We start from the raw sequence: 18,560 nt of genomic DNA, 5'->3' as shown, positions 1-18,560 counted from the left end.
TTGGAGAGCAGAGACCTGGCTCTCAGCCCCACACTGCTCCTCTTCCTCCCCCTTTTTATTTTAGTAAACTCTACGCCCAATGTGGAGCCTGAACTCACCACTCAGATATCAAGCACTCCCCTCCCCCTTTTATTTTTATTTTCAATTTTTTTAAAAGATTTTATTTATTAGAGAGAGAGCACGAGAGGGGGGAGGGTCAGAGGGAGAAGCAGCTTTCCTGCTGAGCAGGGAGCCGGATGCTGGACTTGATCCTGGGATTCCAGGATCATGACCTGAGCGGAAGGCAGTCGCTTAACCAACTGAGCCTCCCAGGCGCCCCTCCCCTCCCCTTTTTAATTAAGCCCCTGCTAGGGGTCATGCAGTGTCTATGTGCTGGGAGGAGGAGACACACACAAACAGACATGTGTCGGACTGTATAGATGGAGAAAACACTGGAAGTGGGTGGCGTGGAAGGGAAGGAGGGTGGATGGTCAAGATAGATTGCTCTGCTTTGTACTATATATCAGTATATTATATAGGTAGCAAATTATACATACATATTCATGTACATGTTAATATACATATTAAACCAGAGACTTAATCCCTTGTGATCAGTAGGATCACTGCTAGGTGAGGTACGGGGTCAAGCCTTGGAAGATTCAGGAATGACTTCCCAGAGGAGGCGGCAGGTAAACGGACAGTGAGAGACAAGTGGAAGTAGCTAGGTTTGTTCATTCAACAAAGAGTTGTTGAGCGTCGGTGGGATGTCAGACACTGCTCTAGAAGCTAGGAGGCTGCTGGAGAGCAGAACGCGTGCAGACCCTGCCAATCCAGTGCGGAGACACAGATGAACGAAAAGACCACATGTTAGGTGGTGGTGAAGAAAACTTCTTGTGGCACAGGTTAAAACGGTAAGGAAGGCTTGATCAGGACTGTTTCTGTAGGGAAAAGAGAGTGAGCTCAACGCTGAATATAACAAAGACAGCTGGACGTCTGTAATGAGTGGAAGTGGGTCCGTGGATGGAGGAGACATCAAGGGTGGGGAAATTCTTGTTAAATCCTCAGGATTCTTGCAGAAGGCAGGCCAAGCAGTTAAACATCAGAGGTGGGGGGTGGAGGAATTTGGGCAGATATCAAGAGTTATGGGCTCATTAGCAGGACTCATTGTTGAAGCCTGGCCAAGGTGGAGGCCTAGTTGACAAGGGCTCGGAGGAGCCTTACAGAAGTTTGGTCAAAGAGAGTGTTTGGTGGTGGTGAAAGGTGCTGCGAACTAAAATAAAGGACGCGTGGGAGAGAGCAGCTAGAGAGAGATGGGGGCTGCTTTTTATCAGACAGTGTTAGCAGGGCCTCTTGAGGAAGGTAATTTCCCAGCAGAAATGTAAACGGTGTCAAAGAGCCAGACTTTCAAACACCCCAGAAGAAAGTGTCCCAGGAAGAGGAAACAGCAAGTGGGAAGGCCGTGAGGGGTGGGTTGGTGTGTCTGAGCAACTGTGAGGAGGAAGAGGTCTGCAGCGGAAAAGTGGAAGGAAAGAAGGTCAGAGAAGGGGTGTGTGGGGGTGGGTGAGACCCTGCAGGGTCTTTCTTGTAGGATGTGATAAGAAAGGATGAGGGAGTGGCCGGAAGGATAATCTGAGCCCAGGTTAAGAGGGAGTTTTGCTCACCTGGAGGGCTGCAAGGGGTTCTGTGTTGCCCAGGTATAAAAAAGGCGCATGTACCAAGGAGAGTGTCTGGGGAGGTCAAGAAGGTGGAGGTGGACGTGGCTGGGGGGCACAGGGGAGGAAGACTGAGAGCCAAGGGGGAGGGGCGGACCATGTGGGTCCTGTTCCAGCTTTTCAGTCATTTTAATGAGAGTCTCCTTCCCTGAGTAAAAATCAAGCAATAAAGGGAGGAATGGCTCCCCATTTAACTCGAAGGAGAACTACAGAAGACACAAGGAGGGCTGGTTGAAATAAAGTTGGAGCTGCCCTGGTTTGGCTGGCTGCCATTCCTATAAATATCGCCCTCCCGGTCCTGGAAAGGCATCAGTGACGGCTGTTGCGAGCTACTGGGGAACATCCTTCCTGTTCAGATGTCCAGGAGTTGGCTTCGTGTGGACATCCGCGCAAAGTGCCTGGAAGCAGGGGGTGAGCGCGCAGAACAAGAAGTTCGGGATTCTGAGCCCACTCCTTTTACTCTTGGGGCTGGCCCCACTTCCTCTGGGGGCCCAGGCATCCCTCTGGCAAGTCTTCAGCAAAGAACTCTGCAGAAGTCATTGGCCAGACTTAGAACTAATCCTTTGTGCCAAAGGGGTTGGTGGAGGGGAGGGAGCTTTGCCAGAACCAGGATGTTCCTTGCTAGTGGTGAACCCTGCTGCCTCCCAGCCATCCCACTGCTTTTCTTTGGGAAGTGGGGGAAATGGGATGGAGGGGCCAGTGTAATTCGGCAACATGTGAGTTAAAAAGCAGATGAAAACCCACAGAGTAACCAGACATTCTTCTCTTTGCATGCAAGATCCTGCTGAATGTTGGAAGAGGAAGGAATATTTTTCTTGCTTTTCAGACATTACATCCTGTGAGGAGAAGATTTGGAACAGATGGGGGCCAGGGGGACCTCACTGTATTTGCTTGTTTCCCCCTACCCCCTCCCACAACCAGAAATGGTTCATTTATTTTTTTCCTAGTGAAGTTAAATGTTTTTTTTTTGTTTTTTTTTTTAAAAGAGAGAGTAGGAAAGTAAGATATCAGGGGCTGGGGAGAAAATCCACAGGGTTCTAGAAAAAAAAATCCACTTTTGATCACAGAAGCTAATTCTAAGTCTAAAGATAGATAATTAACTCAAAATTTCATTTTAGGTTTAATCGCTGTTCCAGTGACTTATACATTAATGAGGGGAGCAAGATGAAGGATCCCTTACCAGGTGGAGAAAGAAGCTTTCTGAGTAGTGAAAGGTAAGGAGTGTTTCTGAAATCGTGGGTACACAATATGGGAAAAACAAAATTGATAGTGTTTTGTGGGAGTAGCTCAGATGTCTGCATGATTTTTAGCCCCCTTCTGTTGGAGTGATTGCTTTAGAGAAGATAGTGAGTGTGGTGATGTAAAGTGGGCTCTGGTGTACTTGATTGGCTGTAGCAGGGTCCCTGGTAGAGCGGGGTCCCTGGCATGGCTGTGGGCAGCTAGATGCCTGGTGTGATATTAGTCCCCAAACCATAGCTGGTCCTTTTTGCTGAAGAATGTTCAGAGTATAGTTCCCCTTCCCCTGAACCCTGAAGAGGGTTCTGCCAGTGGAGTCTGGTGGCAGTAATTAGCCGGGGTGGGCCAGCCGAACTGCCTGCTGTGGTTTTATCTGTTCCCCAAAGGGAGTATGGGGTGATTGCATGTGAAAAGGGAAGAGCACGCAGCCTCTGTGTTTTCCGTTATTGTCCTTCCTTTCTGACTCCTTGGAGCCTGTGTTGGGGCTGTCTCTTAATTCTTGGGAGGGGATGGTGAGTGCCCAGCTCTGGTCCACTGCTTGCCTCTAGCATGCTGTTTCTGAAGGATGTTCTGGAGAGTTGGTTTACTGAGTCAACAGCCCCAGCAAGCTGATTCGGGAAGGGGAAGAGGGAGGTGCTAATGGTTGTAAGCTCAGGTTCCCGGTGGATAGGGAGAGCTACTATGTTGGGCTCTCCTCCCCGCCTGTACGATACATCTTGCTATGGCAAGAAAGACCTAATTTAGGGGCACCTGGATGGCTCAGTCAGTTAAGCGTCTGCCTTTGTCTCAGGTCACGATCCCAGGGTCCTGGGATTGAGTCCCAAATTGGGCTCCCTGCTCAGTGGAAAGCCTGGAGTGGAAAGCTCTCTCCCTCTGCTGCTCCCCCCTGCTTGTGTGCTCAGTCTCTCTCTCTGTCAAATAAATAAATAAAATCTTTTTTTTTTTTTTTAAAAAAGACCTAATTTAAAAATTAGTTGACAGGAGAGAAATATGGCCCATGTGCCTAGAATGGGATCTCCCATCTTGATTCTTCATTCTCAACTTCTAGAACTAGATAATGTGGTAGATGATATGCGATGAGAGCAGTAGGTCCTGCCTCCCTGCCTGTTGTTCACCTCCCCACAGACGTGGTCTGGCCATTGGAGAGGATTCTGGAAGAGCAGCACATACTGCTTGAGTACCATTACCTACTGGGCACTGCAGTTAGGACTTCAGAGGACGCATCAGTGAATAAAATACAGGTCTTGTTTCCCCAGAACCCAAATGCCCATATAGGAGCATTTAATTCACGGTGGAATCACCAGGGTTAGGCAAGCATATACAGAAGGAGACCAAATAATTTCAGTTAGCAAGTATTAATTGAGTGCCTGCTATTTGTGAGACCCTGGGGATACAACAGAGGATGGGACAGACAGAGTACCCATCTTGTTGGAACTATAGTCCGGTGCGGTGGATGGCTTCGTCAAAGGCTCTGGAGCTACAGTCTGTGGGAATTGCTGTGTTAGAGGACACAAAGGGTGCTGTGGGTCTGTCATGCAGACTTGGGGAACTGGGAATGCCTTCCTGGAGAAGTGATGTTTAAGTTAATCCATGAATAAGAAGAGCCAACATTTGTCGAGTGTTTACTCTTATTAATAAGTTGGCCTGGTACTGTCCTTTAGTCCTGACATCACTTTTTTTATTTTTATTTTTATTTTTTGACAGCGAGAGAGACAGCGAGAGAGGGAACACAAGCAGGGGGAGTGGGAGAGGGAGAAGCAGGCTTCCCGCTGAGCAGGGAGCCCAATGTGGGGCTCGATCCCAGGACCCTGGGATCATGACCTGGGCTGAAGGCAGACGTTTAACGACTGAGCCACCCAGGCGCCCCTAGTCCTGACATCACTTTTATTTGTTCCCTCTTTTACTCTGAAAAGTACTGTGTGGGGGTGTTGAGTCCTATGGAAACCCGTGACGTGCCCAGCGTGGCTGCGGCACCTCCACCACTAGAGTGGTGCCCGCTCGTACTCCGTGCTCAAAAATGACCTGTTGGCTGGTCACTGGACTTACCTCATTTCATCCTCAGAACAACCCTGGGCTGGGTAGCAGTTTAGTGGTTAGGGGTGCTTTTGGTTGCAAGTAAGAGAAACCTTTTGTAACAGTGGCTTTAGTCACGATGGCGTTTATTGTGGACAAAAAAAGAAATATGAGGTTGGTGGTCCACAGGTTGGCAGGGGCTCACCAATGACATCAAGGACTCAGATGCTTGTTCTCTTTCTACTCCACCATCAGGGGTGGCTACGTAATTTATGGGGTCCAGTGCAAATGAAAATGCAGGATTCCTGGTTTAGAAAGCGGGGAAAAAAGTGCCGTTTAAGGTACTAAAATGTAAAGCTTTTTTACTTTCTTTGTAATCTTTCTTTTGACTATGGCAATTTATTTGCTACTTAATATTCTAAGAAAAGAAATTACAATATTAAATTGTGACCACAACTTTTACCGTTTATATTGTGAAATGCTGGTTTTTAAATGCAAGCATAAGAGACTTTAACTTGGGGCGCCTGGGTGGCTCAGTTGGTTAAGCGACTGCCTTCGACTCAGGTCATGATCCTGGAGTCCCGGGATCAAGTCCCGCATCCGGCTCCCTGCTCAGCGGGGAGTCTGCTTCTCCCTCTGACCCTCCCCCATCTCATGCTCTCTCTCTCTCTCATTCTCTCTCACAAATAAATAAATAAATAAATAAAATCTTTAAAAAAAAAAGATTTAAAAAAAAGAGAGACTTTAACTTTATGCAAAATTATGCCATTATATTCAAATGAGATAATATGTAAATTATCTTTTTTAGCAAGCTGTTTTTCTTCTAAAATGTTCACATTTATCGATGAAAAGTAAAAAGCAAAATAAAATTTACAATTAGTGTTAAAATTGTAATCAAAATTATTTTAAAGCTAAGAAGCCATTTCAAATTTTTGAAAGTTAAATCTGAGTTTTTTTTAAGAATTTAATATCTGCAGTTATAGTGCTCAATGTCCATTTCATTTGCAAAATAAAGAATTAGTATTATGTTTCATGCATGCTCTGTTTCATATGAGTGTGGGAGGAGGAGTATGTGCATGTATGACATGCATATATGCAATAGGATGTAATTTTGCAAAGTGTTCCTCAACCGCCGTTTGCAGCTGACATTACTATAGCTCTGATGTGTGAGTACCTCTGGAACCCTGAATAGGAACAGAAGCAAGAAAATGGATATTCAGGACTCCTGAGTTTCTATACTTTGTTTTGCAAGAATGTGCTGCCTTTGTGCTGAGAGGAAGGACCCAACAGGTTCATTTGTCTTCTCTCTTCTGTGAAGGCTCCTGCCACTCAGGTCTTCCTTACAGTCATAGCAGTGTTGGTCTCTGGTGGTGGCCAAAGCACAATCCACAACCTTCTCATTTGGAGGGCAGCTACCTTTTTTTGAGAATGTAGGGCAAGAGATGGGAAGTGTTGGTCTGGCATCTGAACAGTGTTGGTCATCACAGCAGATGCTGAGGGTTATAAGTCGTGCTGTGTGACCCTCAGGGACAGAGGTGCCCGTGTGTTCTTTAGCTTTTACGTGTGTGTTTGTGATAGATGAGACCCTCTAAAGCATGGGGCTCAGGGAAGGGACCTCTCTTGCCTGGTTCTAAGGGTAGTACTGTGTTTCGGGAAGTCCTCAGCCAACTTCTTTTTAAGTTGTATTGGTCAGGATTAATCACTGGCAAAAGGAAGGTGGGTTTCTATAATTTACTTAAACCAATCATGATGGATTCCCTAGAATAAGCATGCGGCCTCTGAAAGAAACTGGGGTTCTGTTAGTGAAGAAGAAGAGAGATAGCTGGGTACTCAACCAATGATGTGTCCTCAATTATTATTTTCATTTTTCTGAAAGGGAAATTGAAGCTTGGGAAGGTTAAAGTCACACACCTGGAAAGAGGTGGAACTGTGGTTGAACTCAGGAAGGCTGACTTGGAATATGTCTTTTTTTTTTTTTTTTTCTTACTTCGAATATGTCTTGACCACTGTCCTTACTGCTTCCCCTGGCTGTTGAGCAGGAGTTAGCCTTGTTGAGGGAGTGAGGCAGTAAAGAGGGCTGGAAGGAGCATTCCAGGCAGAGGAAACAGCAGGTGCAAAAAGCCCAGAGGGAGGCAAGAGATGGCATGGTCTAGCTGAGAAGTGAAAGATATCATGGGAACCTTGAGCCATACTGTGTGAAGGGGAGCACCGGGGGATGAGGCTGGAGAACAGATGCAGCTAGGGCTGCTGGGTGGAGACTGGAGGTGCCAAGATTAGAAAGAGGCACGGGCTAGGAGGTTGTTGAAAGACTCTAGTGCGGCTGACATAGTGGTAACTGAAACAGGGGGGCAGGGAGAAGGGTATGTGTGCGATCAAAAGGTATTTAGAAAGCAAAATTGATAAGATTTGGTGATATAAAAGTGGAAGGAGAAGGAAGAATCAAGGATAACACCTGAATTTGTGGCTTAGAAATGGGTTGGTGACCTGCCATTCAGATACAGAAAACAGGAGGTGGTGCGGGGGGAGAGGGGAGAGGAGAATGTGTCCAATTTTTTTTTTTTTTTTAAGTCTGATGTCCCACATGTCAAGTTCAAGGACATATAGTAGAGCTGTCCTGTAGACTTTAGAGTCTGCAACTCAGGATAGAAGTCTATGCTAGAGAGATGTGGGGCTTCTTCATGTACAACCTTCGGATTCCACTGTGGGTGAATGTGCAACATGTGAATAGGGAGTGTAGGACAAGCCTCAGAATCCCAGTGTATAAGAAAAGGGGGCCCACAGAGGAAACTGGGAAGTTGCTGCCTCAAATAGAAGAATTCAGGAGAATTTGGTGTTACTAAAGCCAAGGAAAGATGACTTTAATGAGGGAAAGGTAAGCCCTGAGAAATGGGTACCGTGGTAATTGACAGATTGTAGTGAGGGGTGTGCCATAGAGTGCCACAACTTGGTAGCAGGAAGTTGACAGGACACTGGGATGTGGCAGAGTAGGGGGGTTTGGATGGAAGGGGTGGTAGCTATAGAGCTATGGGAGGATCCAAGGAAGGTTTAAAAAAAACACACAAAACAAAACAAAACAAAGACACAGGAAAGACTTGGGCCTGTTGAATTGCTGGTGAGAAGTAGATTTCTGGTAGACCAGAAGTTGCAGAGACAGAGAAGAGGTGGGTAACAAATAGTGCAAGCACCTGTGGGGGCAGGAGGGGGTGGGATCTAGGGCTCAGATGGGGAGGGTACTCTGTCTGAGGGAAGGATGTGGTTCCCATTGGAGCAGGTGGGGAAAAGGCAAGGAGGATGCACATGTGGGAGCGTGTGTGGGACCAAGAATTTGAGTTTCCATTTGGATGGTTTGCTCTGTAAGGCAGCGGAAAGAGGAGGCAGTAGGTCAGATGTTTAGGAAGGCTGAGCTCTGAATTGTCTCCCATGGAGACAAGAGGGCTGTCTGGGGAGAGGGGGAGCAGCTCCACTGTGCAGCTTCATCCAGCATAGCCATGCATGTCCCTGTACTTAGAAGGGTTTCCTGCTTCAATGCTCTGCTGCCACTGTCTTGGAATTCTTACTTATTGAATGAAGAGCCCCTCGTTTTCATTTTTTTTTGTATAAATATATCCCTTGTAATATCTGGGACACACTTATATTAAAAATTATTCATTGTGCATCTGAAATTCAGATTCCACTGTATTTTATCTGGTGACCTTACGTGGAGCTGGGAAATTATTTGGCTGGTCCTGCTGGGAGGCCGAGGATGATAGTGAGGTGGTGTCCCAGGTCCCAGGAGGTCTCCTCTATGAAGTGGTGGTGGGTGTGCAGACTGGGTTTGTTGTTGCTGTTACTTAGAGGCTGTGCAACCATCTCCCGAGGTCCCAGCCACCTGAACGTCTGTGTGGAGAAGGCAAATGGTATGGGGCATCTGGATTCAATCATTTCCCGCCTCACTTGGGTGAAACCCAAAGGCCTTACCTACGTTTGTGAGGCTCTGCCTTCCCTCCCATTTCAGCTCCCACCCTTGCTGTGTGTACTGCAGCCTCTGGTCAGCTTGCTGCTCCTCAAACACTCCCAGCTCAGTGAGCCCCAGGCCTCTGCTCTGCTGGTTCCTTCTGCCTGGAATGTTCTTGGTGTAAGTCACCTCAGGGCTTCTGGTTCTTTGTTCCCTCTGGATCCCTCAGAGGTGTTCCCTGACCACCTTTTAAAAAAAATTTTATTAAAAAAATTTTTTTTTTAATTTTTAAAAGATTTTATTTATCTATTTGACAGAAAGACAGAGCCAGAGAGCAAAAGTGGAGGAAATGGCAGAGGGAGAGGGAGAAGCAGGCTCCCCACTGAGCAGGGAGCCCGATGTGGGACTCAATCCCAGGACCCTGGGATCATGACCTGAGCTAAAGGCAGACTCTTAACCATCTGAGCCACCCAGGCACTCCCCTGACCACCTTTTTACAACAGTGCCACCCCCTCCATCTTTTGTACTGTTCTGTGTTGCCTCCTGTCATTTCTCACCACCTGATAAACATTTATTTTGTCTCTTTGCTTTAAAATGAAAACACCACAGGGGTACTTTATCTCGCTTACTGATATAACCCCCGTTCCTAGGCACACAGAGGAAACTTAAACATCTGTTGAAGTGATACATAAAATTATACATCTTATCAGTATTTTATTTTATTTTATTTTTTAAAGATTTTATTTATTCATTCGAGACACAGAGATACAGAGAGAGAGAGCACGAGCAGGGGGAGAGGCAGAGGGAGAAGCAGGCTCCCTGCTGAGCCAGGAGCTGGACATGGGGCTCCATCCCAGGACCCTGGGATCATGACCCGAGCCGAAGGCAGATGCTTAACCATCTGAGCCACCCACGCACCCCCATCTTATCAGTATTTTAGATCAAGCTTTTTAATAGGTGAATTTTTAAAAATTTTGGGGTGTGTGTATATATATCTGTAATGCTCAACGAAGAAAGGAATGAACTAATGATATGTACACCAACATAGATAAATCTCAAAAGCATTGTGATAAGTGAAAGAAGCCAGACTCAAAAGGCTACACACTGAATAATTTCATGATATTCTAGAAAAGGCACTGTTATAAGGACGTCAAACAAATCAGAGGTTGCCGGGGCTGGGAATGGAGGCAGGGGTTGGTTGGCACAAAGCAACTGTTTGGGGTGATGGAAATGTTCTCTGTCTGGACTGTGGTGGTGGTTACACAACTCTGTGCTTTTATGAAAATTGATAGAGCTCTTCAGTAAAAGGGGTGAATTCTGTACGTAAATCACACCTCAGTAAACTTAACTAAAACATGCCCTGTTCTCATCTGGACTTCTGTTATAGTATTGGAGCACTTCTTGTGAGAGTTAGCTAATAATTCACTCTGCCTGGTGGCAACGTGACCGCAGCCCCATGGTGTCACTCAGGCTTACTGCTGCCAGTGAATGCTTGTGCCAAGAAATGGACTTGTTCTTAAAGTGAGAGAGATTTGTTTAGGTGGAAATCTGTTGTTGATGTCGTTCTCAGGATCTCCCACTCCCTTTTAGGAAGAGAACACCTTTTCCTGTGTTGGGTGGGGCTGACCTCTGCCCTGTGTCCCTAGGAGTGGTCATGTGATCTGAGCCAGTTGAGTTCTCTCCAGCACTTTGCTGCCAGAGCTCTATGAGGAAGGTGGTGGCCTATTTTTGCTGAAATCGGTAGGACGTGAGTGTGAGGCTTTTAGTGGATATCTTGCTCACCAAATGGAGAAAGCAGGACTGATAGAGCACTGGTATTTGAGCCCCTGGATCTAGCCATGCCTGAAGCTAGGTGTGCACCCTGGACTCCCCAATGACACGAGCTAATGAATTCCATTTTTCCCCCCACTTAAGCCAGGCTGACTTTGGTGGCTTCTATCAATCACAGCTGAGCAAGTTCTGACTTACAGTATTCTGGCTGAAAATGAGAATTAGGACAGCAGAAGATTAGACCATTTTAATTAAACTAATGAGTTGTGAGAGGAAGTTCTAATTTCCCTGAACCTTTTTATTACGGAAGCAGGAGAGGGGACAGAGGGTTGAGATGGGGATGAATGAGGGAGACTGAAGGGTGGGCAGACAGGCATGCCCCTGGCCAAGTGGGGCTGGGGACACTAGGGTGGCATCTCCTCCCAGCAGGGGTTCCCTGGCTGGCTGAGGAGGGCCTGGAGTCAGCAGGCAGAGGGATTGGGGAAGCCCTGGACTATAAGCTAGCTCCAGGCTCTTGCCTTCAACTTGGTAAACCTCAGTGCTGATGGCTGTTCACTTCAGGGGTTCTGAGAGGCTCAGCGGAGGGAACAGCCTCCTTTGGTGACACTCTCATGAAAACCATCAGCACTCTATAGCTTCATTTGCTTGAAGGTAAAAGGCTAGGATAGACAAGGACTGGAGAATCCCTCAGTGTCTGTTGTGGACTTGGGCTTTGATCTGACCTTTGCATGAATGGCAGATGACAGATCATTTTGAGTAAAAGAGGGTGAGGGGAAGCATAAAAGTAGGGCCTAGGGACTGAGAGTTCCTTAGGGGTCAGAGATAGGGATGTGGAAGGAGATTTCTGAATGCTAGCCTGAGCAAGGGGGCTGGGGCAGGCTTCTGGCTGGAGTTGTTCAGTGCCTTTCACGTATTGGAAAGAAGGAAAGACCCACTTTTCAAAAATCTGTTTCTTTTTCAAAATAATGTAGAGTTTTTCTGAATACAAAGTAATGACTTCTCTGTTTAAGAATTTTTAAAAAAGAGCATAGTACATACAAGGAAGTACCACCCATGATCATGATACCTCCAGAGATAACACGGGCAGCATTTTTGTCTATTTCTTTCCAGTATTGATTTCAGTGTGCCTATGTGTATTTTTAAATATATGAGAGAAACTATAAATAAAATTGGACTCTACTGTATATATAGATTTAGAATCTGTGTTTTTTCACTTAATGTATGATAGAAACATTTTCCTATATATTTTTAGAACTTTTTTACAGCTTGATTTTTTAAATTGTTACATTCCACCATTTAGATGTATTCCTTTTATTAGGTAGAAGACTTTCTAAATTTTTAGGATTATAAAACAATATTGTGGTTAAATCCTTACAGATATCTTAAGGATACCTTTTTTTTTTTAATATTGTCAGAGAGAGAGAGAGCACAAGCAGGGGGAGCGACAGGCAGAGGGAGAAGCAGACTCCCCACTCAGTGGGGAGCCCAATGCAGGGCTCGATCCCAGGATCCTGGGATCATGACCTGAGCCGAAGGCAGATGCTTAACCCACTGAGCCACCCAGGCGCCCCTCTTTATGTCCATCCTTAAATAATTTTGTAGGACAGAGCTTTAGAATGGTAGGGAAGGTCAAATGGGATATCCACTTAAGAATTTTTGTCTTTATCTGGTCAGGTTACCTGTGATAAATTAGGTGGTGCATAGGGCTTCAGAATTCTCAGAATCTGGCCCTTGCTGGGTATTACTGGATTTTTAGGAACTTGCTAATTGATATGTGAGAAAAGTTCTTTCAATTTTATTTTAATATGCCCTTTTTCTGGTTACAGTAAGGCTGAACTTTTTTTTTTTTTCATAGAATTAATAGCTATTTGTGTGTTTGGTTGTGTGTGTGTGAATTGCTCTTCACACCCTTTATTCATTTTCCTGTTGGAGTGCTTATATTTTTTTTTTACTGATTTATAAGGACTCTGTTTATAGTAAAAATATTAGCCCTTTGTGGGCACCAGTACATTTTTAAGAGTGTGGTGAAATGTTTTAATAATAGATCTTTTATTGAGGTCAAGGTAGAATGCTTGATTGGAGCGGGCTGCGGGGTTGGGGGAGGGATCCGATGCTGCCCACCCCCTTTTCTATGCAGTATACATCCAGAACTATATAGTATCTGAGGGTGTGAAAATGTCCTAAGCACAGCCTTGGGTTCACAGACAGTGGTGTTTAGCCTGGAGGGGCTACCTGGCTCAACCCCACAGAGCTGGCTACCTGCAGGGCTGGGGCCTGAGCTCCAGCACCACTTTTTTTTTTTTTTTTTTTTTTTAAAGATTTTATTTACTTATTTGACAGAGAGAGAGACAACGAGAGAGGGAACACCAGCAGGGGGAGGGGGAGAGGGAGAAGCAGGCTCCCCGCAGAGCAGGGAGCCCGATGTGGGGCTCGATCCCAGGACCCTGGGATCATGACCTGAGCCGAAGGCAGATGCTTAACCCACTGAGCCACCCAGGCGCCCTCCAGCACCACTTTGAATTGCCTGGGCTTCTGTGTCTTTTTTCCCAGGCTTCCAAAGCCTCCCTGTAGGCATTTGGTGCCTAGATGAGTGTTTTTATAGAAGCCACTCTACTAGAAAGCAAAATCTATTTGAAAGCTGTTACAGGTTTTTCCAGAAGTTCCAGTTTTTCAAAATGCGCCTGTTCCCTTTGTCCCCAGCAATTAACATTTGAATTTTCCAGTCTCCTGCAGCTTCCTTTGTACTTCCCTAGTACTATGTACTGTGGGGTCCAAAGGGATGTTCCGCTGGGGGGGATTTAGTTCCTTGGGCAAGGGCGGTGGAGCCCTTCCCCTGACCTGGGGCCAGGCTCCCCAGGAGAGCTCCTTCTCCACCCTCATTCTGCGAGAAGTAGCAGCAGGTCACTTAGGATGTGGATTCTCTCCACCTCTCAAAGGTTCTTTCATATAAATATGTTCATACATTCTCCTGCTGCTCTTTTTCCTGAAAGAGTGAAGTTCGAGGCTTCAGTTGCTAAATTTAGCTCTTGCTGACGCACTGGCTGTCTCCTAGCAGTCTCCTCATGTCAGTAGTGTTGCTCTTACCCTCACTCTTGTGCTGGTAGACGAACACCGTCACATCCCACATACTACTTAGCTCTGAGGCGTTTCCAGATGGGAAATGCATTTCTGTATTTTCATAGCTGTGTTCTCTGCGTGAATGGACTGTCGTGAAGCCAGGGGCTGGCAGCCAGCCCGTGAGAGACAAAGATCCCCAGGCTGGTGACGGGAAAACCAATGCAGTTGTTGCTATAGGTTTGCTTGCGGTCAGGAAGAGAGAGAGGAGGCTCTTGGAGGAGATCTGGGGGTGCTATTTGACTGGGATGTGAATGGAGAATTTTCATGAAGGGGAAGCCTTCTCCCTTGAAGCAAGCCTTAGTATATTGTTGAAGAAAATTATTCTGACACTGGTTACAATAAGGCAGATTTTATTCAGGGCTCTCACAAAAAGGGTATTGCAGGAGGAAAGAGAGCTGGGGCTCAGCTCTGAATACAACAAGGACAAGTGGGGATTGCTCGCCAAAGAACAGAATGAGAGGCTCAGTGGATGCAGAATGGCTAAGAGGAGATCTCAAGGGTAGGGAGGACTTAACACATCGAAGTAGGGGATCCTCTCTAAACCAGTGGAGCAGATTCTGGCCAAGACTGGGCTGTGCAGGCCCGGAGGGATGAGGGGCAAGTCGAGGCCTGGTGGTGAAGAGGGGTCAGAGAAGCCTGACTCAAGTTTGATCAAGAAGAGATTTTGGTCTGTCCCTCCTGTGTTCAAGGACAGAAAGAGACCCCATTCTTTCCTTAGAATGATCTAAGTTCATTTCTTGTTCCATTGCCTTTTGTTCATTGAGTATCAGCAGAGCCATCTGTTGGGCCTTGTGATAGAGGACATTTGCTGGATGGTGCAAACTGTTGAACAGAGGGGGACTCAGGGTCTGCAGTGGCGAGGAGTCCTTTGAAGTTTTTATCAGGTCGTCCAGCTTCAGCCTGCCGGGCTTCTTTAGATCTTGGCAGGGAGGGTGGGCTACGACCCCCCTGGAGTTCCATGAGGAAGTCAGTAGTCAGGTTGTAGTTCTCAGTGAAGCCAGGTCAGGAGAATGGGAGAAAAATGGGAAACAACAATTGAGAACTTGCTGAGGAGTGAGAAAATGTGCAAGATGGCAGGATGTAGTCCAGTTGACAGGTAGGTAACAAAATAAAAAGTCATTTTACTAAGAGGTGATAAATAGCTCAAGGACAGTGAACCAGACCAGAATTTGATACCCACAGGACTGTGCCATAGTTTCCTATTGAAAGGTAAAATTTCTACAGTGTCTAGCACTGGTCCCTGAGTGGGTATGTTGAAGCGTCAGCATGGAAGGTAGCCTGGTGTCAGGCAGGCCTGGGTTCAAATCCCTGCCCCAGCTGTGAGATGTTGAGCACATTGGTTTAATAAATTCTGTAATTTGTCCATGGGTGATACTGACATGCAACGAGAGATGAGAGCTCATGTACTTAAATGGGTTTGGCACTTAGTCGGTGCTGGTGGACCGTGTGCACTGTGCTCTCTTGGTGGGGCAGGGCTCTCCTGTGAGGCAGAGAGGGAGCCTCTGATCCAGACCTCAGTGACCACTAGGCAGGACCCAGCTGGGAGAAGTGCGAGGCTTGCTGTGGCCAATAGAGACTTGGTCCCGAGATGCTTCTCTCTCTCTCTCTTTTTTTTAATAAAGGTTTTTATTTATTTATTTTGACACAGAGAGGGAGAGAGCACAAGTAGGCAGAGCGGCAGGCAGAGCGGCAGGCAGAGGGAGGGAGCCTGATATGGGGCTCAATCCCAGGACCCTGGGATCACGACCTGAGCTGGAGGGAGATGCTTAACCGACTGAGCCACCCAGGCGCCCCCCCACCCCCCGAGATACTTCTCACTGGCTGTGCAGTGTTTGCTGTGCACCTGATGGGTGTTTTGGTCACACTTCCCATCTCAGGTAGGTATCCTTCACCCTACTGTGCAGATGGAATTGAAGCTTTGAGAAGGTAACTACCTGCTCTAAAACACACAGGAAGTGTCAAGGCAGGGATTTGAGCCCAGGCCAGTCTGGCCCAGAGCCCAGGCCCTCTGCCCTGTCGGGCACTGTTGGTGACCAGGGAGGCAGAGTCACAGTAGGGGAGAATGTTTGGGGCAGTGCTGAGGCACAGGGATATAGTGGGTAATGGCATGGCCTTTGGAATCAGACAGACTGGGGTTCAAATCCTGACAATGATAGTACTTAGCTGTGTGAGCATGGGAAGTGACTTAACCTCTGTGATCTTTGGTTCTTCCTCTGTAAAATGAGGGAGCTGTAACTATTCCAAGGGAGTGTGTGAGGATGTCATGAGAGAAGGTCTGCAGAACCTTGGCACAGGCCCTGGGGGCGATGAGCATTCAGTCAGTGGTGGCAGCTGTCGTTTATATGGGGGTTGCTGGGCCCTTTCTCATTCACTTGATCTCCTTGTTGGTCCTTGGGAAGGGCAGACTCTAGAGGGCAAGTCAGTCAGACATAGGAGTGACCTTTGGTGTTGCTTGTTAGTCCTGGCATGTGTTGCTGGGAGCTGTTTATCAGAAACGTAACCACTGAAGATTGGCAGGACAAGGAGAAGACTGGCTGGGTACGGTGTTCCCAGAGTGGTTCCAATTCCACTCTTCCTAGTGATGGGCCAAAAGGAGAGACCAGAATAGGGGCTCATTTGGGCCTAGTGGGACCTCCTGAGGGAACCCAGCCTGGCAGACGTGGGCAGGGTCCAGAGTTCCTGCTGGAGCAGGAGGGACTCTCAATGTCCCGACCTTCTATCTGTGGCTCATTAATAATTTGTTGATTCTGGCACCGTTTTAGGTTCAGAGGTTACAGTGACACACAAACAAACTCACAGGGGTCATATTCTAGTGGGGAGGACAGACAGGAAACATGTAAGCACATAGATTTGAATGCAGTCTTGGGGAATGAAGAACAATAAAGCAGTGGAATGGGATAGAGGAGTGTTTTGGGGTGACCAGGAAGGGGACACGTAAGCAGAGACCCTGGTGAAGTAAGGGTGCCAATCATGAGAATGTTGTAGGGGGCATTCCAGGCAGAGGCCCCCCGGGGGGTGGAACTGACCCGGGTACAGCAAGAAGGCCCACGGGAGTGGGGGGAGGCAGAGGTGGGAAATGAGGTCAGGCTGGAAGCTACCAGATGCCACTGGCCTTCTCACCATTTGCGGTAATCACTATTTCCAGATCTCAGGGAGGAGTTAGCCGCTCCTTTCCCCGTCTGCACCACGGGTGCACAAGGCTCTTGTGGCAGTCCGCACACAGGGTAGGGCTGTTGGTCTGTTGTATCCCCAGACCGTGAGCTCCTCGGGCCAGGGACCGTGTCTGTCGTGCTTATACCCAACACCTCGCGTGGAACACGGGCTTCGCACGTTGAACAACGAATTTGGGTGATGACGGTGCTGTCGGACGCGGTTTCTCTGTGCCCGTCGCTGCGGTAAGCACTCGATGCTTCGTCCCCCCGTTCGGTCAGTAGCCCCCTCCCCAGGTATTGTCCCGGGTTCATCCCCAGAGGATCCACGCCGAGCACCTCCTGCGCTGGGACAGAAGTCAGGGGTGGAGGTGCGGTGCGTTCAACCACGAGGACGCCTGAGCGCTGGCTGCAGGCGGGGGGCCGAGGTGAGGGGGCGCCTGCGAGCGCGCTGCCGGGGGACGTGGTGTGCGTGCGTGGCTCAGGGGCCTGGCAGCGCTCCGTCTTCTCGGTCGCTGAGGGGACACGCTGACCCCTGCCTGCTTGGAGCCTCCCAAGGGGCCTGTGGGGTAGCCCTCAGACCTCCTCTCGGCTTCCTAATCCACAAATGGAAAAGTGGCACTTAAAAGGAATTTATTCAGGTGGGAACTGTGTAAGACATGGAAATAAGGCTTTTGAGCTGCTGCACATAAACTGGAGTGTAAATGAAAAGCTTTTTATTTGGTTTCGGAGCCAGACTTCGAGAAGCCAGTGGGCCGTGTGGTCTGGAAGCGCACGTTGCGGGCAGCGGGCCGGAACAGGGGCCACCTGGAATGGCGGGGAGGGGGAATCGCTCTTGCGCCGGAACGGCCAAGCGGCCAGGACGTCAACACACACCGTCGGGGCCCAGAAAGTCTTTTCCGAAAAGGTGGAAAGCGGGGGCGAGGAAGAAAGGCAGTGCCTCCCTCCCGGCGTATTTGAGAAGGAAAACGCTTGCGGTAACCCATGTTGGCAGTTTTTATAGCTTCCTCCCCGCAATGCGCCGGGCAGACCCTGAACAGGCCGGTGTTTTGTTTTCCTGTAACGAAGCCCAGTGGACCAGGGGCAGCTCCCCAGCAGTGGCTCGCCTGGGGCTCCGCCGGTGGGGCGAGGCCGGAGTGCTGGGTGCAGCTCTGCGACCTCCTGCCTGCCGGCTGAGCCCCCGCGAAGGCGGGGGCTGGATTCCCGGCCTCCTCTGGACGCTCGAGTTCGCCTGGTCGCCGTCCTTCAGCGGCAGGTCCTCCATGGCCGCTGCGGAAGAAGGAGGCGGCAGGCGGGCTGGGAAGGCAGCCACTCTGGGGAAGAAGGCGCGGATCTACACTGTCAAGGGTTGCTGCTTGGGGACTGCAGGGGGACCATAGCACAGGGCGCCCACAGAACGCTCTTTGTGCCTTGGGTTGCCGCTTGCCAGGGCACTTTCCATGACTAGCTTTAACCTGCATTTATAATCTCTTCTCTTTGGTAGTAAGTGCATATGTGTGCGTGTGAGATAAATTGGGACATTGGATTCCCTGCGTGGTTAAAAATACGTATCTGTGACATTGGCGACCTGCACCGGCATGTGTTTTGAGAGCCACGGACAAGGGGAGACGCCCAGCTAGCTGCTCTGACATACTAGGAAGCTCGGGAACC

General features: G+C 48.2%; 1 protein-coding gene across 3 annotated transcripts in view; it reads left to right on the top strand.

The window, feature by feature from the left end:
• The window catches only part of LOC145722727 (uncharacterized), a 184,865-nt gene that overhangs the window by 50,806 nt on the left and 115,499 nt on the right, over positions 1 to 18,560 (top strand). The window contains exons 1-3 of one of the 3 annotated variants that reach the window (XR_014147207.1): positions 2,465 to 2,529; positions 2,810 to 2,905; positions 18,394 to 18,554. Coding sequence is in view for 1 of the 3 variants with exons in the window: in XM_081826940.1 (XP_081683066.1) it covers positions 2,810 to 2,815 (6 nt within the window). In the remaining 2 variants the exon portion in view is untranslated. Of the gene's footprint in view, positions 1 to 2,464; positions 2,530 to 2,809; positions 2,906 to 18,393; positions 18,555 to 18,560 lie in introns of those variants that run through there. The other 2 variants (XR_014147206.1, XM_081826940.1) reach the window with 2 other exon arrangements.

This window comes from Leptonychotes weddellii, chromosome 7 (genome assembly GCF_054177405.1).
Source record: "Leptonychotes weddellii isolate Sample4059 chromosome 7, ASM5417740v2, whole genome shotgun sequence".
NCBI lineage: Eukaryota > Metazoa > Chordata > Mammalia > Carnivora > Phocidae > Leptonychotes > Leptonychotes weddellii.
The sequence above is the reverse complement of the archived record's forward strand: the minus strand, read 5'-3'. Positions and strand labels throughout refer to the sequence as shown.